Raw genomic sequence first — 22,898 nt, forward strand, 5'->3', positions numbered from 1 at the left:
AACATATTAAAGTGTCTTTGGTGTTTCCATGTTTTCTACAAAACAAAACCGGAAATCGAGGGGTTTTGACGTCATTGGCAGGCGACACAATGACACTATGGACACGGTCCGTGTCACTAGTTAAAATTGCTTATTTCTCTGGATTTAAACATTCTTTGAAACATTTGGGATAATGTAAGTACACAAGTCAGCAAAATATATAACACTGTTCTAGTGGTTTTTGGATATTTTAATAAAAAAATCTTACATATTGTGCCTTTAAAGCAATTCTTGTTTAGCTGGCTGATACAACAGTGGTCATAAACTGTATACTGACACCTACTGGTGTGGATGTATCATCCCACAAAAGCAAAAGTTTTTTGGTTACTGATGCCAGTGTGGAAATACCCTGTTCATGGGCACATTTGTTACCTATTATTAATTAATTCCGAAAGTGGTGATGTAGCCAAGATAAATTAAGTCATGTGATTTCAACATTCTGGTCAGTGTGATAAAACACCCCACTGATATGACTACAGTCTTAATCTCATATGAGTGTAGATGATTTTGAATATACCCTTTATATATCAAAAATAGTATTAATTTCTTTCGGTGTAAGTCTTACTGGGAAAATGGGGGGAAATACTCCTCTAAATGTGATTTATCTCAGTTTTAACTTCTCAACAACTTCACATCTTCATAAACACCAGTTTGTGAAAGACTGGTGTAAAGCAGTGAAAAGAACATCTTATGACACACACTGTACAGTTGAAGCCCTGTTTTTCATTTCTGGTCCCATTACTGCAGTGCTGTGTTTTTCACAGTGTAGTCTCACACAGATCGCATTTAGTGCTGATCCTATTTTCACAGCTGAGTCAGCGTCTCGGTAGCCAGTGCAGTTAAACATGAGCCAAACTCTGTGTGTGTGTGTGTTTGTGTGTGTGTGTGTGTGTGTGTTGTGAATAGGAGTGTTTAGATCTCCAGGGGCAGTTTATTGGATCGGCGTGTGGACACCATGGTCCCTACACTCCTGATGTGCTCTTCTGGTCATCCATCTTGTTTTTTAGTACCTTTTTCCTGTCTACCTTCCTGAAACAGTTCAAGACTAGCAGATACTTCCCAACACGGGTGAGGCTAAAATACACATTCACAAACACAGTTTGCACACAGTGTCATTTTCTATACAATAAATGCAAAGTGTGTATTTGTGTGTTTCTGTCATGTAGGTACGGTCAATGATCAGTGATTTTGCTGTGTTCCTCGCCATTGTTCTTATGGTCCTGATGGATTATTTAATTGGAGTTCCATCCCAAAAATTACAAGTGCCCAGCAAATTCAAGGTAAGGATCATAAACGAATGTGCATACAAACGCACACACTTGTGTTTGTGTTTTTAACTCTGTATGCATCATATTTGATAAATTGCTTTCTAAAGTCTTAAATCTTGAATGTGATCAATACATATTGATAAAAAAAATAAAAAATAAAAATAAAATAGTGGTATCCCTTGTAGTAAAATATATTTCTAAGTAGAAGGATTTTTCATATAATTTCCAACATGTTGACCTTTGTGTTATGATCAACATGCGTTTTTGCCTCTGTGCTGATGGCGAAGTATTTGCAAGAATAATTTGATATTATTATTATTCATATTTCAGAATTAATATTTAATGGATCTAAGCAATGTGTGCATAATATTTCATGGATCATTTTATATTTGAGGTATATTTATTTCATTCATAACTGAAATGCATTTCATGATATATTATTCCAAGCCAAAGTCATTAAATTATATAATCATTAACTAAATTAAATGTTATTTTGCTAATATATATCCAGAGTAAGAACTGACATTTACTTGTATTTTTTATATATGCAATATTCTTATATTATTGCAAACTCTTAACATGATAAAATATACAATTTTACAAATAAACCAAAATACATGCAAAATCTAATCAAATCATATTTCTTTCAAAAAAGAGACATCTGTGTAGGTCAGTACTCTCCTAAATGCCTTGAACATTTCCAGTTCTTCCTAACAGCTCTGCTTGTGAATCATGTTCTTTCTAAGCTTACCTTACAGTGATGAATCCACTGCTTCAATCTTCAAAGTTTTTTTAGTGCCCAGTCATAATCCAAAACAGTCCTGTATTTGTGCAATTAATTCGTGTCTTGTTTCTAGGCACATTTTCTCAAATGATAAGGCTGGAGTGGCACCCCTGCAGTGACAGATTAGATGATTAGACAATGCTGAGTCTTGGAATTGAGTTTATACCCCAGGCTAATCTGGATACACCCGTTGTGCGCAGACAGTGATCTATGAACAATTGAGCTGGAATAATATTTAATCCATAGTTAACAAGTATGCCTCAATTTAGAATGAATTGTCATGAACATTCCTTATTTTATATTCATGTAGGAAAATACACACATCTTAACTTACATAAGCATAATGAATCACAATAAAGTGTACACTAAAAATATTTGAATTTATCAAAAATCGACACTATTGTTCAATAGCTATTAATACTTTTACTGAGCAGTGGCACACTAAATTGATGAAAAGTGACACTAAAAACTTTTTGTATTTCAGATAAATGCTGTTCTTATGAACTTTCTGTTTTTAGAGAAAATGAAATAGAAAATGTATTACAGTTTCCACAAAAATTGTAAGCAGCACAACTGTTGATAATAATAAGAAATGTTTCTTGAGCAGCAAATGAGCACATTAGAATGATCTCTGAAGAATCGTGTGACACTGAGGACTGGAGTAATGTCTGCTGAAAATTCAGCTTTGCCATCACAGGAATAAATTATATTTTAATATATACTGTATATTAGAATAGTAGTTTTGAATTGCAATAATATTTCACAATATTACTATTTTTACTGTTTACTATTTATTTTTTTGATCAAATAAATGCAGCCTTGGTGAGCATAAGAGACTTCTTTTAAAAACTTTAAAAAATCTTATTGACACCAAACTTTTGAATGCAGTTTTATTTAAGTAAAACATACAGTATATATAAAATTCTGATTCATAGTGAAGCTTTTAACATTTGCCTCACATTTCCAGGGGTTTGGTGGGTTTTTTGACTTTCTCCTGGTTGTGTTTTACAGCCCACGCGTGATGACCGTGGTTGGTTTATTAACCCTATCGGCCGAAACCCATGGTGGACTGTGCTGGCTGCCTTAATACCAGCTCTTCTCTGCACCATCCTCATCTTCATGGACCAACAGATCACCGCCGTCATAATAAACCGCAAGGAACACAAACTGCTAGTATGTTTATTTTCTAAATTGGCCTTTACAGAGGATGTGTGTGTGTGTGCGCTGATCATATGTAAGTGTGTGCCCTATTTCCTCTACACAGAAAGGCGGCGGGTACCATTTGGATCTTCTGATGGTTGGAGTGATGCTGGCTGTATGTTCCATCATGGGGTTACCCTGGTTTGTTGCAGCAACCGTCCTGTCAATTACCCATGTCAACAGCCTGAAGCTAGAGTCTGAAAGCGCAGCCCCCGGAGAGCAGCCTCGATTTCTGGGTATTAGAGAACAGAGGCTGACTGGTTTGTTCATTTTTCTACTCATGGGCTGCTCTGTGTTCATGACTGGAGCATTACAGGTACTTACAAAAATTCTGTGGTTGTCATATAATATGTACAGGGGCCTTCTTAAAGAGATTAAAATTCTATCATTTACTGCCCCTCATATCATTACAAACCTGTATGACTTACATTCTTCTTCAGAACACAAAAGAAGATATTTTGAAGGATGTTGGTAACCGAACAGGTTTCAGGTCCCATTGACTTTCATAGTATTTTTTGCCTATAATATGGAAGTCAATGGGACCCGAAACTGTTTGCTTACTAACGTTACTAACATTCTTCAAAATATCTTCTTTTAAATAAATAAAATAAATAAAACTGCATTCAAAAGTTTGGTGTCAATAAGATTTTTTAAAGTTTTTAAAAGAAGTCTCTTATGCTCACCAAGGCTGCATTTATTTGATCAAAAATACAGTAAAAATAGTAATATTGTGAAATATTATTGCAAAATATCTTCTTTTGTGTTCTTCCCTTTAAATTAGGCACACTTAAAATATATATAAATGTCACTGCATTAGATAACAAAATGTCTTAATGGACTGATTTTTGTTTCACAGTTCATTCCCATGCCAGTTCTCTATGGTGTTTTTCTTTATATGGGCGTTTCATCTCTGAAAGGCATTCAGGTAGAGATATTCGTCTGATACTAACAATACATGTGCATACCGACACGTCAAGTCATTCATCAACTTCTCTGTCCTGTCTTTCTCAGTTTTTTGACCGTCTGAAGTTGTTTGGCATGCCAGCGAAGCACCAACCAGACTTTATTTATCTACGTCATGTTCCTCTGAGGAAGGTTCACCTGTTCACTCTGACCCAACTTACCTGCCTTGTGTTGCTCTGGGTCACCAAAACTTCCCCTGCTGCAATCGTCTTCCCTATGATGGTACAACCTAAAACAAAGAGCATGCTTTATGTTAGGGGTGTTAAAACGAATTAAAAATATATATATACCTATACTAGACTAGTATTTTACAGTATCAGTCTGACTGAGTAATAAATAGGCTTCTTTCAAAGGCTAACATTCATTTTAAATGCATATTTTCAATAAAATATGTGTGAATGTTTTTTCATTGATAATCAAAGCGAATTTTATTGGTACAGCCTCCATTTTTTTGCACATTGCTTGTGAACACAGGGTCTGAAAAATTGTGAGATTTACATTTATACATTTGGCAGAAAACTTTGTCCAAAAAGTTTAAGGGGTACAGTACATTTTATCAGTTCATGCAATCCCTGGGAGTAAAACCCATGACCTTGGTGTAGCTAGTGCCGTGCTCTACTGTACAGTGATGAAGGTTGATTTAAGAACCATTGTAATCATATAGTAATAGTATATTAGTAGCAAATATTAGTGTTTATCTCCTGTAGGTGCTGGCATTAGTGTTCATCCGTAAGCTGCTGGACTTCTGTTTTTCCAAACGGGAGCTTAGCTACCTTGATGATCTGATGCCTGAGAATAAGAAGAAGCTGGATGATGATTCCAAAAAGGCAGAGGAGGTTTGTGATCCATACGCAGAGTTTAATTAAGCAAAAAGGTCATACAGCAAACACAGCAGTATGTATAATGTGCTTAATTTGTACATTTTGCTATATGGGCAGAAAACTTGTGCTACATTTGCCAAAATTATTCAGTATTGTATCCCACCATGCAATGTGCTCAACCTAACATTACATTTCATGCATAACAAATTAACCAAAAGTAGTTTTTGCCATATTTTTTTCCTTCTTGAGGAAAAAAAGCTTCATTTTTGAGATACATTTTTACACCAACTTGGATTAACAATGCAACATAATATGAAAAAAAACCATCAGGCAAAATGCATAAATGAAAATGGGTTTTATAAATCTTTTATATTTAATTTGATTATGTTTTTATTTTATTATTTTTTATTATTATTCATTTAATGTATTTTATTTCCTATTCTGGATGGCCACAAACAACTAAAAATGCAACAAAATGAAGTCATGTGACAACAGTGTATTGCACTACTATTTAAATTGTTTATTTTCACATACAAATACTATTTTTTCATTAGCAGTAAACATTGTAGTAAGATGTTAGTTTCCACCCTGAACAACCTTAACCCAATCTTCCCATCAAATCATGCTATTTATGCATGTAAACTGAATTTAATACATCAACCTAAACTTGCATTGATTTTTGGTCACATGTAATACATAAACAATGAAGGAGGGAGTATGTATGTGTTTATATGAGTAGCAGGAATCACAGGAGATGCTGGTTGATGACTCTGAGAAATTAGAAGACAAAAACACAGTGAAGATCCCCATGGAGAGCAAACCTCTACAATCACCTCGAACCCCAGACCCCAGGTACCACTCTGCTGCAGACCTCCACATCAGAAGCTCTATGATGTAATGCAAACCCTGGAGCCCTGTCCAATGGTGTTCAAAATAAGCGTAGACACCACAGTGTCCACGGTGTATCTGATAATGTGTACTTACTAACACTCACCTTTCCATTTCTCCCCTTCTCCTGCCTTCACCCCTCCTCTCCTCGACTGTGTCCACCTGTTGTCCAGGACTGATCCCTCTGATATTAACATATCTGATGAAATGTCTAAAACTACTGTATGGAAATCCCTCAATTCCAATCACAAGGACACACAAAGCTCAAACACAAATAAAAAGGCAAGGACTCTCGCTCTTTCCATCCTTCAATGGTTGGTTATTGTTCCACTTCCCTGAATTCCCTTTCTTACCCACGTGTCTACTACTTTTCTTGATTGTAGATGGGTTTGTTTCTTCATCGGGACAGATTTGAAGAAATTTAGCAGCTGATAAAAACATCACAAATAATACAAACAAATCCAGTCAAAATTCACTGGCATATTTATCTAGGATTGTTTTGGACTATTTTCACTTGTAAGTAGTGCTTGTCTGAGCAGATTTCTCTCCTGATTCAGATGAGACTTTTTCACTGGATAAAACAATATTATGGATAAAGGATATTTTAGCCTGGAGCAACAGTTTACTGTTAAAAACATCTTACTGATGAATTTGTTCATTACAAACACACAGATTTATGCTTCACAAGATGTTAATTGAAGAACTGGCGTTTACTTGTGTGGATTGTGTGAAGTGTGGACTACTTGTAGATTACTGTGATGTTTTTATCAGCTGTTTGGACTCTCATTCTGACGGCACCCATTCACTGCAACTGATCCATTGGTAAGAAAGTGAAGCAATGCTACATTTCTCCATATCTGTTCTAATGAAAAAACAAACTCATCTACATCTTGGATGGCCTGAGGGTGAGTAAGTTTTAAGCAAATTTTAATTTTTAAATTTTAACCTTTAAGTTTTAATTATTATATTACAAACTGGGTTTTAACTGCTAAAAAGTTGTGAGTTTATCTTATTTATTATCTGTGTGTTTTTCTCTCTTCGCAGGAGGTTCCGTGAAGTAACCCCACAGAAAGAAGAAATTACGTTCTTAGCGTCGGTTGTTTGAAATTCAGCTGACTTAAAAAAGCAGCCATGTGCTAAAAACACACAGATATTAGTTCACTCCTTTCCACTGTTTCTCACACACATGCGATCACACACGTGGGTTTATGTATAGCTGTGTGAGATATATTGGTGTGTCAGTGTGTGTGTGAATATGTGCAACATTTTCTCCTACCAAATCCAGGTTATTTTTAATGTTTAGTTGAGTTTTAGCAGACATGGGCGTCTCTGTGCTGTGCTGTAGTGTACATGTATTTATTTATTTATTTTTTTGTTAATTGTCTGGTTCTCATTTATAGAATAATACAGTTGTTTAAATGTTCTTATTTTAGCTATATACTTGCTGTAGATGTTACTATATATGTGTGGTTTGTTCATTGTCAAAGATCCACGATAAGTACGTGTGTTTAAGCCAAATTGCCAATCAGAATAATAACCTCAGTTTGAACTATTTTTGTGCCAGTATAAATAGCCATCAGTTACATTAGACCAACCATGAACCAAATCGGTCCTTATCCAGTAGACGGACTTGTCTATTTTTATTGCGTGTGTTGTATTGAAAGTTGTTAATATTAAGCAATAAAAGGCTTCTATATGGTTAGGTCACCAGGGACACTGATGGATAAGTATGAACTCTGTCGTGATTGTTTTACCACCATTTTAATGTCACCCCTCCCCTACTTGTAAGAACAGAGTGGTTGAAATTTCCATTTCGATGCACCATTCAAATTTAAGGCACAAGGGTCGAGGGTAAACTGGACTGTTCAGGTTTTCATATGAAGACCCTTTCCGGTCACGAGTCCAAGTAATAAGCCATCTAGACTACCTCCCCACACTTTTAAAACTCCCACAGTAGTTTCTGCACTGAAAGAGGTAAAAAAAAAAAAAAAAAAAAAATTTTTGTGTTTCTCAGTGAAATAACACTTTATTTACAGTTGCACTTTGTGTAGATATATACTAATATGATTTTATATTTTGAATGGAATTAATATATAGAGTGTGATACAATTATTTTAATTAAATAATTTTTTTTATATAAATGTATTTTAATACAATGAGTTGAGCAGGTATAGTAAGACACTGGCTGTTAATATGAATGGGTTACAGCTGTACTTTTCTTACAGGACCAGTTGTCTGTAAATTGTAATTTCACCTTATTAAACTGCCTTCAGATGAGGAGAATGTCATATTTAATTTGGAATGTCGACTCAGCTTTGGAATGTTGAGGAATGAGAACTTTTCCCAGCTTGACATTAAGCTACTAAATTATCTATATTGTCCCCTCCATGGCTTTCTTGTTTACGGAAATGTTGTCATTTACTTGATTGTACATGTTATCTTAATGCTGGGATGTGCTCAAAGAGAATGTCTGTTTCACTCAATAAATTTGAGATTTTCTGAATGAGATTAACCTGCTAAGAGTTGTGCATGTGTTCTTACGTGTTTCTCAACAAATGGTCATTAGGTTAGTGTTCTTTACTAAATGATGCATCAAATCTGAAAATGGGTCATGCTTTGAAGTTTGCAGCTGACAATAGGTCAAAATGTAGGTATTTTTGGATAATAAATGAATGTGTAATACATAATTGATCATTAAATTCTGTAATAGTTATAGTCATTGAGTCGATTACTGTATGTGTATGTGTTCAACCACAGTGTATATTTCACTTCAGCATGTATTCATTTTGAACTATACAATTTAAAATCCATTATCACATTGATTTTCATGGTGATTCACGCCAGTAATGTCAGTATTCACTTCACTTTCAATGCATTTATATTCCAGTATATCCATCTTCACCATAATGTAACCTGAATTTTTATTTCCACCAAATATATTTCAGATCACATTTTCATATTTTGATAATTCTCTATTTATCAAACAATAACTGGCTGATCGTACATTATCCAGCTTATTACATGGCCACTCACTAAATGAAGGAATGTATGCATACAATTTTGAGTTGAAAGTATTATAATCATTTACATTCATTTTTAAAGTTATTTTTAATTTTTTCCCCTGTATATTATCTTATTTTCTTTTAAGACAAAATTGTGCAATGTATAAAACAGCCTAGCAACAAGACAAACACTTATGGTGGTAAGCCTATAATTATTACAATATACAGCTTTTAAAATATTCATTTTATATTGTGTCTGTATGTTTCAATGACTCTATGTTGGCTAACTGATTAATTGTGCAACTGTACTGATAAAAATCAAGAGCTGACAGGATGTGACAGTGACAGGTGAGACCTGCTTGAAAAATATGTGACAATCACAGTTTAAACAAGGCGGGTAATGGCTTTTTTCACTGCTATTAGCAGAATCCTCAGTAAATATTTAATACTGTTAATCACTAAATCCTATATACGTCCAAGGAATAGAACATAACCTGTATCCTCAATCTCTAAAATCTTCGGTATAATAGTATGTTTGTTTCTTTCCAAAAACACTTTTAAAACTTGGCAAGACCAAAAAAATATGTACATGATCAGCTGATATTGTCCCACATTGCCTCCAGCAAGATCCTTGACTTGTTACTCCCTTTCAGTTTTGGAGTAATAAAGAGCAGGGCAGGGAGAACTTAAGTCATAACCAATCCAACTTAATATCTTCATCTGATATTCAAGTTGAAATTTCCTTCTTCTAGTTCACGTTTTGTCCACTGACTTGTGATTTCACTTGTCTCTTTGAATTTTATATTATCACCTAGATGTGAATGAATAGGGATTGATGTTCACAAGATTTCTAGTTATTTCCATTTTGAAATATAGCTAGAATCACACCTACAAATTAAATTTCTCAACTGAGTCTTGCAAGCAAGGTAGGGACCTCCCCCCTTTTTCTTTTGCTGATTGTAATGTTATGAATTGTATCTAATTTTTTTTACTGTTCCAAATCATTCTTTCTGTCCCAGTCACGAAACAGTCTCTGGTACAGTTTGAACTGCATGTGTGATGTTAAATGTAAAGCAAAACACTATATTCATTGTTCACAACTAAACCTTCCAGAAAAGATTATGCAATATTTTGTAATATTATGATTAAAACCATTTACCTCTTCCTCTTTTTTCCTTCAATACTAATGTGATACAAATACAGCGTGACTTCGAAAGACTAGGAAGACACTATGAACTAAAATTACTTGATCATTTGACTAAAAACATCCCAAACTACCCAACCCCCATTGAATTTCACATTTCAGAGGTGACTCATGTCACTAACAGTGATGATCTTCTGAAAATCATGGAGTCAAGGGGATTCAAGGCTCATCATGAGAAGTTCTCGTGGTGGAGTCTGAAGATTGATGAAGGGAGTATACGAGCAGCTGAGAAGCATCATATGGAGAACTTGTTCCCAAACAGATCCCAAGAACAAACAGAAAGACAGGAGCCATACCTCAGCAAATTCACCACATCACCTGCATGTCACATTGACAAATCACGCTGTGGCAACTTTCGGTTCACGTTTCCTCTTATGGAAACATACAAGGAGCAGATGTGTGGAGGGCATGACCCAGTTCTCAGGGAATATAAGACAGTGTTTTACAAGCAGGAGATCATGTATGTTGTTATTGTTCACAGCCCAAAGGACAATGAGAGGTTTGAAAAATTCCCAAAGATTGAAAAAAGCTCATTTGAAGATTATGAGGAAAATCAAATAGTCTGGAAAGACTAAAGATATTGAATGCAGAAGACAGAACAGCAAAGGCTGAACCTGTGCTTGTCCGTTGTTATGTATGGGATCGTGTTAGCCTGGCATTTCATTTCGATGATGTCTCACAGTTCCCTAAAGAAACCCTTCAAAAGAACATCACCTGCTGTGAACTGGCTGAAATAAATCTTGAAATAAAAGGAAAAACCTGCTCCTCCTTTGAAGAAGCAGAAAAAAATACTTTCTAAATATTTGGTGTAAAAACACTCTGCACTCAGAAATTGCAAGTAAATTTCACAATCAATTAGAAAGATACAGCAAGAAACACATTGAATTAAACATTCGATTCTGAAGTAGAAAAACTGAAATAGTATTTGTAAACATACTCCAATAATCTGTTATATTTAAACTTAAAAAATAATTATTATTATTTACAGTGTAGTCATAAAAGGACAGTGGAAGCAAACACGAGGACAAGTCCAATGAAATAACTTTTAAATGCAAATTATAGCTTAATATTTTGCTGGTTTCTCTGTTTTGACATGATTAGTGTTCAGTAATCTTAATCGTTTTTAAATAATTCAATTTTTAATCAAGAATAATTGAAAATTATTTTATTTGGCTTTCCATTTTATTTTTCTACTTGTATAAGCAGTTTAAGATATGCTGTGTGGCTGTATTTTACTTTTACCTATATTTATATATGATTACCTTAATCTTGCATGTAATATTGCATACTTTTTATTATTATATAATTGTATTATTACCTTGAAGTAATTTTCATATTTGTAAAGTTTTCTTGAACCTTTCAATAGACAAGCTATCAGCAAATCTATAGAGATGACATAATTGATTTTGCAAAGACTATAATTTGCAGTGACTTTGTATTTGACACTTTTCTGACTTCATTAAACTCGTCATCATTAGACTCTGTCGCATTTAATTGCAATTCTGACTCCCAGTTGTTTTTATTCACACTGGGACCAGTTGCATAAACACAGCCACTATGTTAAGGCTGGCCAACTAGCAGTCAGACAAGGGATGTGTAATTAAATGATACTTTTCAAATTCAAATTAGATAAACATACATTTTTGCATAACTGACTTTTAAAAGTTATAAAAAAAAAGACTGGTCTACCCAAATAATACGCTCATGTTGATGACTACTTCCACAAACACTAACTCACTATGTTTCTTTCTGTGCAGCCATCACTTCAGCGGTTTGCAGTGTGTACATTAGAAACAGTCATGGGTTTAATAGCTTTATTGCAAGCTTACATAGGACAAAGTTCACATCTGAATCTGTAGCCTAGCCTAGAACTTACATTTGGCATTCAAATTAGGCTGGAGAAGATTAAGTACAAACAAATTAAAGGGGACTAGTAATTAAAAAGATTGGAGAATAACCAGAATTTACAGAGCACTTTTATCATTTCACAATAAGGTTCAAAGTTTGATTACATTACCAGCTATATTGTTATGATCTACTGCCTGCTTATGTTTCATTCATTCTGTGTACATGTTTCTGCAAGCTTCCAGATGCTGAGAGTAGAGTTCAGCAAACTCCTTCGCTGTGTTCAGCTGTTGTTCACACCAGCCAATCAGGAAGTTCTTCAGCACATTCACTCGGGAGCTATGGAAACGCTCAATCTGCCAGACATTAGTCCAATAATTATACTACATCCTCTATAAATGTACAATGTGAATCTGATGTTCAGATCAAGAGGTCATCAACTCTGGTAACACATTTAGTAAACAACCTTCTTTGGGTTTAACTTCAGTCACAGTTTTTACCTCTTGTTTAGCCACAGATGAGATCAGGCTGAACTCTTTCTCAACCGCTTTTTGAAACGCTTCCATCTACAGTATCAGACACAGAAAGACTTCATCTGAATTTACCAGATAAACATGCGTGTAGCCATAATGAATGGTAGATAACCAGATTAATACATACCACTTCTCTCTTATTGGCTTTGGCTTTTTCAGTACTCTTTTTAACTGTTTCCAGCTCTATCAGTTTACAGGTTCTTCTGAAGAGCATTTCCTTTAACAATACAAGTAGAAATGGACAATTACTTTCAAAGCAGTCTTGAGTCAATTTTCATTCATTTTTATACAAATCTGCATTCAATATAATTTATTACATATAGGCTACGTACGAGCGGTTTAGACCCATTTGACTGAATTTGTTTCAAGGCTTATGTTTAAATGTTTAAAATTAATTTTGTAGACAAAGTGTATGAATTTTGTTTAGTTCCACTTGTTGGATTTGATTGCGCGGAGTGCTGATATACAGCAGCACTGAGATTTTCATTGTAGCACTCTGCTTGTCTGTGTTTGCGAGTTTCGGACAAAGTTTCACTCTGTGGCCAGGTTATTATAGTTAACTAAAACTAAAACCATAAAAAAACATTTTCATTGCTTGAAATAAAATTAATGTCAACTGAAACAAAATAATATATAACAATATATTTTATTTCAGGTAGTTGCAAAGGCAAAATGGATCATTTTCATTAGATTAACCTCATGTACTAAAACAACTAAAACTAAAATAAAAACTATTTAAACAATTAAAAAATGTAATAAAATGAGGAAAACAATAAAATTATTAAATCTTTAACTATAATGAAAATGGAAAATATAAAAATAGAAACAAATTTAAAATATTTAAATAAAAACTATTTCAATGATACTAAAATAACACTGGTCTGTGACTGCATTTTAAAGAACTTTTTCTGTCACAAAAGGTGGTGACAAGTGACTTTGAAGTGTTTTGAAGTGTCATATTGAATCATTCAAAATTGATTCATTCAAATGAATTCTTTTTCGTTACCAGAACAAAAGTATTTTGCTGGTGGAAAAAAAATAAATAAAGTAAAAAAATTAAATAGACAAAGTAACTGGTTAGACTGTATCTAAAAGGTAAGTTATACTCTGTATTAAATGTTGTATAGAAGCAATAGTACACAATCCCAGCTGTGCTGACACATTTGAGTAAAACATACTTTCTCTGCCTCTTGGTAGCGAGACTCCAGGTCCAGACCCAAACCAAGAGTGGACAGGTTGCTACTGCCAGCTTTCTCAAAGTTTCGCTAAAGATACAAAAAAATAAATAAATAAATGAATAAAATAAAAATGTTTAGTATTAAATAATTGTATAAATACAGGAATGGCCAAGAGCCCTTCAACTGTGCTTAAAGTTTTTGCATGTAAAGTGGCCTTACCTTTACTGCCTCAATAATATCTGACAGCTTCAAACAAACCCTAAAGAAACACAAAATCTGATTATCCTCGCATAACCAACATTCACATAAACATGCATTTCTCTCACACATTCTCTCTTTATTCAATGTGTGCACATTAATGCAGACAGAAATTGTCATTTTATTTAGTAAATTCTAACTTGGAGAAAGCTACAGCAGCTGCATCGTCCTGATTCACACAAAGATGAAGAGATGTGGAGAAGTGTCCACAGGCCAAAGCAAGCTCTGTAAAACATACACACACAGTCATATATAAGCCTACTGTATTCCTAAATAATGTGTACTGAGCATGCATATAAACTTCTTGAAATGACTTACTTTGCTCTGTCATCACAACATCAAGTAATTTCTATTGCGAGAAGAACACAAAATTGCACAATGTATTATAAAATGACAGTCCACTGGCCAAATAGAAATGGAAAAAAACAGCTTAAATAGTGTACCTCAGTGGCAACCTTTGACAAAGCAGCAAGGTTAGTGTTTTTGATTCTCTCGTTCTGAAAGAAGTTGTCCACATCCTGGGGTATTAAATTATATATTTACATATGTGATATAAATTGCATTAATAGATCTATGATGTTTGTATAGTCATATATCATATGTCACTACACATTGCTGTGTTTGGTACAAAAAACTTTCCCAGAGGTGCATAAACCACTCACATGAACAACAAATGTACTCATAAACCCACACTCACACACACACACCTTATGACTTTCCTTCCTCATCTCCTCCACAGCCTGACTGAGGCGATTAAAGATTCCTTTCCTGCCTCGCTGTCTTCCAGGAGACTACTCAAAAAAATAAAAATAAAATACACGCAATGACAGAACTAAGATTGTCAACAATGATTTCATCACATTTCCCCCAAAACTAATCAAGGTGGTGACATTCAAATGAACAAACAATATAAAGGGAAGGCTTTTCTAGCAAAGTTTTTCTCCATGCTGGAGAATCCAGTTAAAATCCTCATACACTCTCACAAAACACAAATCCTGTCACACTTCCATACTTTATTTACCCCTATTATTACTGCATATTAGTACCTTTTGAAAGAGTTCCATCCCAGTGACAGCTTTTTTTTCCTGAGAGTGTATGGTGAACAGGGGCGGACTGGGACAAAAATTCAGCCCTGGCACTGTAGCCACACCGGCCCACATTACCACACCGACACACGCATTCACTACTTACATTTGTGTACAGATGGTGAAATAATATAAGCAGTACCATATATGTAACAGATATTTAAACATTTAATGTATGTGTCTGGCAAACAATGCTTACTACTTTTTAAAGAGCACACGTTTATAACAAATTTACACATACAGTTTGATGCCTTCGATCTGAAGAGTATTTTGCTTAACTGCCATGTCCGTTTGATCAGCTCTCTCATCAATTTTCACAGTCAGAATCCGAATGATGTTTTCTTGCAATTCACTTAGAGACGGTTCATTTCCTTCACTAATCTTAGTTTTCTTTTTGAAATGTTTAGTTGGGGTGTTTGGGTCAGAGTTACAATCACCTCCGTCTTTAATTTTGCAAGCATAAGAGTGAGCTTCCTGTATTTGCCTTTTCTCCTTTGCAGCCGGCTCAATCTCCATTTCTACGAATTCCTGCATTGTGGCGTCTTTCTTAGATTAGCACGCGGCCGCGATTCTTTAAAGCTGTTTCTGTCGATTTCAGCAGCTATAACTCCTAATAAATTCTAAAAGCAATTGTTGTTACTCTAGAACAAATGATTTTTGCAATTTCACAATACTAAACCTTTTTTGAAATGAGTAATCCCCACTTTCATTTCTCAGCTCCAAACATACGACTACTCACTCCGCCATCTTGAGCCTCCCTTTTACTGAAAATTAGCTCGTGTTGCAATCTCTCTGATGACGTGCTTGATTTTGACTGAACGGTTCGGTCGGCTCATCTCGGGACCAGGCAGCCAGCCGTGGCCAACTGGGCAAAATGCTTAACATTTATTTATTATTAACATTATTATTATTATTATAACCATAGAGAAATCGTGCAAGCGATAAAACCCCGTCCTATGCGCTGTTGGCCCGTAAAAACAATTTTATTTATATATATTTAGAAAAAATCTGACCGGCCCACATTAAACAAAATGGTCCGGCCCCTCTGGCATTTGCCAGAATTGCCAGATGGCCAATCCGCCCCTGATGGTGAACATATACAGTACAAAACATATTGGTCACAAACACTGCTGAAATACAAATCAGCTCATACCAGGTGGTCAAACTTCTTTTTGGAATATAGCAGTAGCCCCTCACCGCAGAACAAAGATCCAGGGGGTGGGGTTGGATCCACATCTAGGGGGTGGAGGTAAATGCACAAAGTTTCCTGTAAGGGGTAGGTTTAGGTGTAGGGTTGGTGTATGGCAATAGCACATACAGTTTGTACAGTATAAAATCCATTACTCCTATGGAATGTCCCCACAATTCACAAAAACAAACGTGTGTGTGTGTGTGTGTGTGTGAGTTCATAGTAAACCTCAGAGTTAATAAGAAAGCTGTCCAGTGCGTTGCACTTGCAGAGAGTTGGGTGTGTTGCCACCTGCTGGAGATAAAACTCCAACGCCTTGGAATAACTCTGCCAAGCCTGTCCTAGAGCCAGGAACCCTGAACACATATACAGAAAATGTATAATGCATAAGAAACAAAATATCAAACCAAGTGGCATCTACAAAAAAAAAAAAAAAAAATTATGCAGATATATCTTGTCTAAATTGTGCATATACAAATAATACATACCAAGTTGTTTGAGTGCTTTGGTCTGCGTGTTTGACTGTGATGGAAGTGCTTTAGAGGGCAAAGGCGGAAACTGTGGGAATAATCTTCTCATTTAAATGTCTTCCTCATTCATAGATCTGATACTTCTGAAAATTAATAAGCAATGATGTTTAATTGTGAGTTTTAGAGAATTCACTCACTATAATTCCATGAAGTCCAGGAAGATTTTCTTGTGAGAAAAGACTCTGCTGAAGCCAGTCAAAGTCCTCATATGTTCGAAAAACACAAACCCCAGCACTGCTGTTCAACTGAGAGAGAAAAAAACTGAACGATATATTAACATTCCACAAATTCCACAAATCTAAAACATGCATTTATTAGGCGTCTTACTTTCTGGGATGCGATGGCAAATGTCAGAACGTCTCCATCCTGAGTCACGTCAGTGATTCTGATGCTGCTCACGCGTACACTTAGTTCTGCTTCTGCACTTGAACCTTCCTAAAACACTCACACAGACACATTCATTTACCCACTATGAAAGAATTATGTCAAAAATGCTTGCATTTATTTATAATCACTCAAGGGGTTTTTATTAGCAAATATCTTTGTGAAACTTGAAAAAGCTTAAATCTGTTGAGGTAATAATAATATTCCAGTATATTTATTTTTTACAGTCTTTAGTTATTTACTTACAGTAAGGCATTATGAACGAACATTAACAATGAACAGTATATTTACAAGTCCATTTATGTGTACAGTCATGTACCTTTGCCTCTGTCCCACTCTCTTACGTGGGGAACGCCAGGTTTGGTGTCTTTTCTCTCTTGAATCTCCACTTCCACTTTCCGCACTGTAGCAGGGGCTACAGGTCCAACCAAACCTTCATCATCATCTTCATCGTTCTCAGCATCATCAGCAGCAGCTACAGCAGAACATTAGACATGATCCAAAAACAACCACATATGCCTTAGATCATCACCGATACATAGAAGACCTATTAACTAAATAACTAATGTTCAGCAACACACCCTCTTCTTCATCCCCTGGCTCCAGCTTGCTTTTCTTCATCCTCCTCATCCTCACTTTAGCAAGTCGAGCTTCAAGCAGAGCTTTCCGCTTCTCCTTCAGTTGCTCACGTTTGTGGCGCTGCTCTGTGGTCTGCAGATAGAAAAAGATAATTGCAAAAACGGTAATTTACACTTAGCCAGTAGGAGACAAACTCTAGTGTTCTCACTAATTGTGTATGCAAAATGAACAAACAAATATTGCTTTAAAATAAAAAAATAAAAAATTTATAAAATAATTTAAATAACTGTACAAAATATTGGTAAATTGTTGGTTACTGGTCAATATTGTTTTTTTTTATTTATTTAATTTACTGGTCAGATTAGATGTATATCAGTTGATATGGACATTTATTGGATACTGGATAAGCTTTTGGAAAAGTCTTTTTTTTTTAAGCACACTTACAATGCCTTAAAATGCTGTCTATCATGCTGCTTTGGAAAAAGAGTTTGTGACTCTTCTTTTAATTCAGTTGGTCTGACCTGGTCTCTCAGCATGTCTAGAGTTTCTCTCTGTTTTCTTCGTTGGTCCTCATCCTGGGCAAAAGTAAAATACCCAACACCCAGCTCTCTGGCCTCTGAAACAGACACAAAAAAATGCATGAGAGACACTATGAAGATGTAATTCAACACTCTCATAGAAGTACTAATTAGAGACATTTTCTACACAAAAGACAGGTTTCAGTGTGTTTAGAGATCAATTCTCTCAATCACCTTGCTCTCTGATATTTTCATAGTGAATGGGTCCAACAGGTTTCTTCATCTGCTCCTCTTCCTCTCTCTCCCACTGCTCTCTCTGCATTTCTCTCCTCATGTCCTCAGATAACAGTGTCCTGTCAACACCAGTCACCCTGCACACAATAAAATATACATAGATTGAGCAGGAACAATACCAATTAGTTACATAAAATAAAAACAAAGGTAAGAACAATAAATGTACCTATTGTTGTGGAGTTCTTGGTCCATTTTCTGAAAATCTGGTAGGTCTTTCCTCAGACATCTTCGAGAGCGTCCTAATGCATCAACATAGTCCACCCTGCAAAACAGAGAGCAAGAAACCCACAGCTGAGTTCAAATCATACTGCCTCTTCATCAGGTTTAAAACACATTTATAAACACATGGTACCATTCTTCATTTGCATTCTGTGGGGGTGGAACAGGGATGTTCACATCAGAGTCCTCTCCATCTCGGTCCCCTGCTACATTTGCAGTGCGTGTCTGTGGTTCATTTCTCTGGTTGATGATCTTCTGAGTGAAGTCCACCAGAAAAAGACTTTCAGTCTCTTCATCTAAAGATAAAAATAAATGTAGTATACTTCAATATCTGTTCATTTTTTGTTACACTAAAAACACCCAAAGCAGAATAAAAATGTATCCAAGAAGTGAAATATTTTAATCTGGCAATGTCAGCAAGCATATACCTGGGAAATCTCCTTTTGTCATCTGTTCATAAAGACGTGCCTTTTCCTCCAGTTTTTGCCTGCATAAGAAAAAATGCATCAGGAAAATTTTGCAGATTGAAGGTGCTTTATAGTATGCTTAGATGTATCTGAATCATGTCTTCTTTTTTAACATTATTATATTGTTCGGTGTATATTAAATATATTCCAAATAATGTTTTACTAAAAATATTACATATTTGTCAATGTATCACTATATTATTATATTATATTATATTATAAAGTCAATACAATATATCAGCACTTGAAACAGTAGGGTGTATAGTCTCTCATTATTATATCATATATTAATAAAAAACAAAGTGGCCAAAAAGTATTTAGATGCACATAAAAAGTGAAATGTATTTATTTATTTTTCAAATAATATATCCTCATTAATATGAGTTATTTTTCTTATAAGTGAATGTCAGTCTACAGCAAATAAAACAACTCATGAAATATTACTAAAGACAACAGTTTGTTATAAAAAACAAAAATCCTCAAAAAGTATTTGGACACTTAGGCCAAATTTATATATGAAATTTGTTGTATTACATTATCAAAACTGACAAAGTGTCAAACATGCTAGAACTTTTCACAGAATATACATTTTTGGGATCACTGCTGTAGATTTATATTTAAATTATCTTGGATTATATACCAACATTCATACATTTTACTTTTTGGTCCAATACATGTCCAGTGAACAATACAAAAGAAAACGAATTGACGAAGAGGAAATAAAGAATCAGGATAATGTAGTACCCGATGAAAGTTCATTCACCTGGATTTATCTAGTGTGTTTTCTTCCTCTGCAGTTTGCTGAACGTCCCTCTGTGCTCGTACATTGACTCCTTCATTCTGTTTGCTCCAGATATTGGGCTTCTGTGAGCACATACACACACAATCAACACACAACAGGCGTATTTATATAATAATTCAATGATCATATCTAGCTGTCATCAACTGTCCGTGTCTTACTTTTATTTTTATCTTAGGCTTCTGTGCGGCTCCTGCATCTTGGCCAAGTCGGTCGTGGTTAAATTGTTCCTGTTTCCTATATAATTCCGCTTTCAAATCAACCAGCTGCAATGTAAATGAAGTAGATGTTAGTCAAGAGATTTAAAAAGACCGGGCCATCATTCCCAGTTTCAAAACAGGAACACAATGCAAGTTTGCTGTCAGCTGTCATGCTAAGGTAACTATAACACACAAACAAAACTAAAACGCTCCTTCTAAGCCTCTTGTTTAAAAGAGTACTTTAAGCACTCTAATATACTCACCGATGACGCTGTAACATTGTATGGTTTCTTCTTTTTATCCATATTAACTCTAGCTGTTTAGGTAATCCAGACTAACACTGGCATTCCGAGAGCGAAACAGTGTATCCCTGAAAGGGAGAAATGTAGTCTGCCATCTACTGTCTCGGAGTCGGAGGTCACACTACAATAGTATTGGTAACTATAACACACAAACAAAACTAAAATGCTCCTTCTAAGCCTCTTGTTTAAAAGAGCACTTTAAGCACTCTAATATACTCACCGATGACGCTGTAACATTCTTCTTCTTCTTCTTCTTGTTAGTTTTATGGCTGATTGCAACCATGACTTATCAGGTGCATACCGCCACCTACTGTATCGGAGTATGCAGCATGGATTATATCTCACTCACCGATGACGCTGTAACATTGTATGGTTTCTTCTTTTTATCCATATTAACTCTAGCTGTTTAGGTAATCCAGACTAACACTGGCATTCCGAGAGCGAAACAGTGTATCCCTGAAAGGGAGAAATGTAGTCTGCCATCTACTGTCTCGGAGTCGGAGGTCACACTACAATAGTATTTTGAAATACTGTGGTACTTTTTTTGCTAGTGAAATATATGAAAACTGCAATTTTAACGTCAGGTTGCTTCAAACTGACTCCAAAACATGTTACTAATGTCCAAAAATATGACATTACGCTGGTATCATGTCTTAAAAAACCATGGTAATACTGTGGTACATTTTTTGTTAGTGAAAAATATGAAAACCAAAAGTTTATGCTTCAAATTAACAAGCTCTTAACATGTAACTACGATATTCTCTAAAAATGGTACTTTATGTTACATTATTATTATTGAAAATGAATCAAATGCAAACCAGAACCATAAAAGTAAGTGTCAAATAAGTTTTGCACATGGATAGGATAATGTTGAACATGCTGCCAACCACGTACAAAGGTGAGTCCACTTAAAAGTGTGTGTTCACACCAAACAGGCCCCATGTATTCCTATTACAGAGGAATTACCAGGTCAGTCAAATAAACCTGCCATGGCAATAGTTCAGTGGTCTAGTAACACTACTAGATATTGACTCAACAGTGTACCACCATATGACTTTGTTATCATCATATTCACATCACCATAAGGAAAATCACTTTGTCACACACATAGGCCTACAGTAACAATAAGGGAGTTTTAGTTATGTTTGTATTCACAGTTACAGTTGTAGACTTTAATGCTAATTGTTAACCAAAGGCTATTATAAAAGTGAGAAGCAGATGTGCAGACCTACAGAAGCAGTTTGATCATTACAGAAGGTGGGGTTGACTTTTATTTTTTTTACTATTTCTGTGCACTCGGCGTATATCAGATTAAATACTTTTAAAGTGCAGCCATTAAGAGTGTTGTCATAAAACAGAACTAAACCAGGTGACTTCCCAGGATGCCGCTGCGTTGTTGTGCCAGCCACATGTTTCTGCTCTTATGTGCTCTTTCCTTGTGTGTCGAGTCCGTAAGAGGCGGCACCAGCTTTCTCAGTCCTGCTCAGAAACCACAGGTGAGCGTATGTCTGGTGGATGTGTTTGAGATGTTTTGGAAATGAATGCATTTTAAGATGTAAATTTAAAAAAAAATAAAGCATGTCAATTTTACATAAATTAATGCTAGAAATTTGGCATCAAATATGTGTCCAATTTTAAGGGTCGAAGGCCACCACGGGTGGGCAGAAGAGATGCTGCAGAGCCAGAGATCCCAGTGATTAAAGAGGATGATCAGTTTATGGTAATAACTCAGTGCAAGTGCACATTTAAATAGGATTTCAATGAGTTACTACTTCAGCCATACTTTGTTCTCACGATTTATTTAGGCGAGGACTCCATTCGAACTGTCCATGTCTCTGAGTGAAGCAGAGTATGAGAAATACAGTCCTGTGCTGCAGAAGATTCTGGTGAATCTTCTTAGCGATTTCCCACTTGGTGAGTTAAACTCTTATTTTAAGAACAGATCCATACCAGTAACTATGAAAATCAAATGGCAAATGCAATAAAGCATCTATGTATTTTATTACAAACAAAATTCACTATGGAAAATTTCCCAGAAAGGCTCTCAAATTCTTAAAGAACCTTAAAACTAAAAGTGCTTTCTGGCAGATAATTCCTCAAGATACTGTTTGCGGTTGTCTTCAAATAATTTTAGTGTTCTACAAAATTACTAATATAGTAAATGCGTGTTCTTTTTTCAGAATTCTGACAAGAGCTACCAGTTCTACAAGATTCAACTCCTTAAAAACCAATAAAAATGTTTGTAAATTAAAAATTACGTAATCATTTTCCAACACCACGATTTGACAAAATAAAGGATGACAAAAGAAATAATTTTCTGCCTCTGTGGTTTCTCTTTTCCTTGCTCAA

The 22,898-nt window shown here is 35.2% G+C and overlaps 5 protein-coding genes across 6 annotated transcripts in view; 2 read left to right on the forward strand and 3 right to left on the reverse strand.

Moving 5' to 3' along the window:
- Positions 1-2,220, reverse strand: part of LOC107748395 (tubulin monoglycylase TTLL3-like) — a 37,111-nt gene extending 34,891 nt beyond the window's left edge. The window contains exon 1 of the mRNA XM_016563170.1: positions 2,059-2,220. The gene's annotated coding sequence lies outside the window, so the exon portion shown is untranslated. The remainder of the gene's footprint in view (positions 1-2,058) is intronic.
- LOC107748408 (electroneutral sodium bicarbonate exchanger 1-like) overlaps positions 1-7,163 on the forward strand; it is a 25,049-nt gene extending 17,886 nt beyond the window's left edge. Inside the window, exons 16-25 of the mRNA XM_016563191.1 lie at positions 946-1,107; positions 1,206-1,319; positions 3,103-3,264; positions 3,356-3,607; positions 4,148-4,216; positions 4,303-4,476; positions 4,962-5,090; positions 5,815-5,927; positions 6,137-6,245; positions 7,008-7,163. Coding sequence (XP_016418677.1) covers positions 946-1,107; positions 1,206-1,319; positions 3,103-3,264; positions 3,356-3,607; positions 4,148-4,216; positions 4,303-4,476; positions 4,962-5,090; positions 5,815-5,927; positions 6,137-6,245; positions 7,008-7,019 — 1,296 coding nt within the window. The 3' untranslated portion in view covers positions 7,020-7,163. The remainder of the gene's footprint in view (positions 1-945; positions 1,108-1,205; positions 1,320-3,102; positions 3,265-3,355; positions 3,608-4,147; positions 4,217-4,302; positions 4,477-4,961; positions 5,091-5,814; positions 5,928-6,136; positions 6,246-7,007) is intronic.
- A 4,891-nt stretch (positions 7,164-12,054) lies between these two features.
- Positions 12,055-17,486, reverse strand: LOC107748409 (sorting nexin-5-like). The gene is made up of 14 exons (XM_016563192.1): positions 17,481-17,486; positions 17,115-17,222; positions 16,925-17,032; positions 16,746-16,815; positions 16,486-16,613; positions 14,691-14,774; positions 14,427-14,501; positions 14,302-14,332; positions 14,124-14,208; positions 13,945-13,984; positions 13,726-13,812; positions 12,675-12,764; positions 12,515-12,580; positions 12,055-12,370 (listed from the first exon to the last, which is right to left on the reverse strand). The coding sequence occupies exons 1-14, from the start codon at positions 17,484-17,486 to the stop codon at positions 12,227-12,229; spliced, it is 1,122 nt and encodes a 373-aa protein (XP_016418678.1). The 3' UTR covers positions 12,055-12,226.
- Positions 17,483-20,652, reverse strand: LOC107748410 (coiled-coil domain-containing protein 174-like). Its single transcript, XM_016563194.1, has 10 exons — positions 20,511-20,652; positions 20,209-20,313; positions 20,012-20,112; positions 19,210-19,268; positions 18,915-19,077; positions 18,729-18,824; positions 18,503-18,639; positions 18,272-18,366; positions 17,753-17,882; positions 17,483-17,646 (listed from the first exon to the last, which is right to left on the reverse strand). The coding sequence occupies exons 1-10, from the start codon at positions 20,550-20,552 to the stop codon at positions 17,483-17,485; spliced, it is 1,092 nt and encodes a 363-aa protein (XP_016418680.1). The 5' UTR covers positions 20,553-20,652.
- A 1,111-nt stretch (positions 20,653-21,763) lies between these two features.
- LOC107748402 (ghrelin-like) lies at positions 21,764-22,839 on the forward strand. Of its 2 annotated transcripts, none has more exons than XM_016563183.1 (5): positions 21,764-21,806; positions 21,919-22,045; positions 22,189-22,269; positions 22,355-22,463; positions 22,730-22,839. In XM_016563183.1, exons 2-5 carry the CDS (start codon positions 21,932-21,934, stop codon positions 22,735-22,737), a joined length of 312 nt encoding a protein of 103 aa, XP_016418669.1. In that variant the 5' UTR covers positions 21,764-21,806; positions 21,919-21,931; the 3' UTR covers positions 22,738-22,839. The 2 variants fall into 2 exon arrangements, with proteins under 2 accessions (XP_016418669.1, XP_016418670.1); XM_016563184.1 differs by having other exon boundaries at positions 21,784-21,806; positions 21,908-22,045.
- Positions 22,840-22,898: the final 59 nt, after the last annotated feature.

The sequence above is a fragment of the Sinocyclocheilus rhinocerous genome, unplaced genomic scaffold, assembly GCF_001515625.1.
Source record: "Sinocyclocheilus rhinocerous isolate Xijiao unplaced genomic scaffold, SAMN03320098_v1.1 scaffold890, whole genome shotgun sequence".
In the NCBI taxonomy this organism is placed as follows: Eukaryota; Metazoa; Chordata; class Actinopteri; order Cypriniformes; family Cyprinidae; genus Sinocyclocheilus; species Sinocyclocheilus rhinocerous.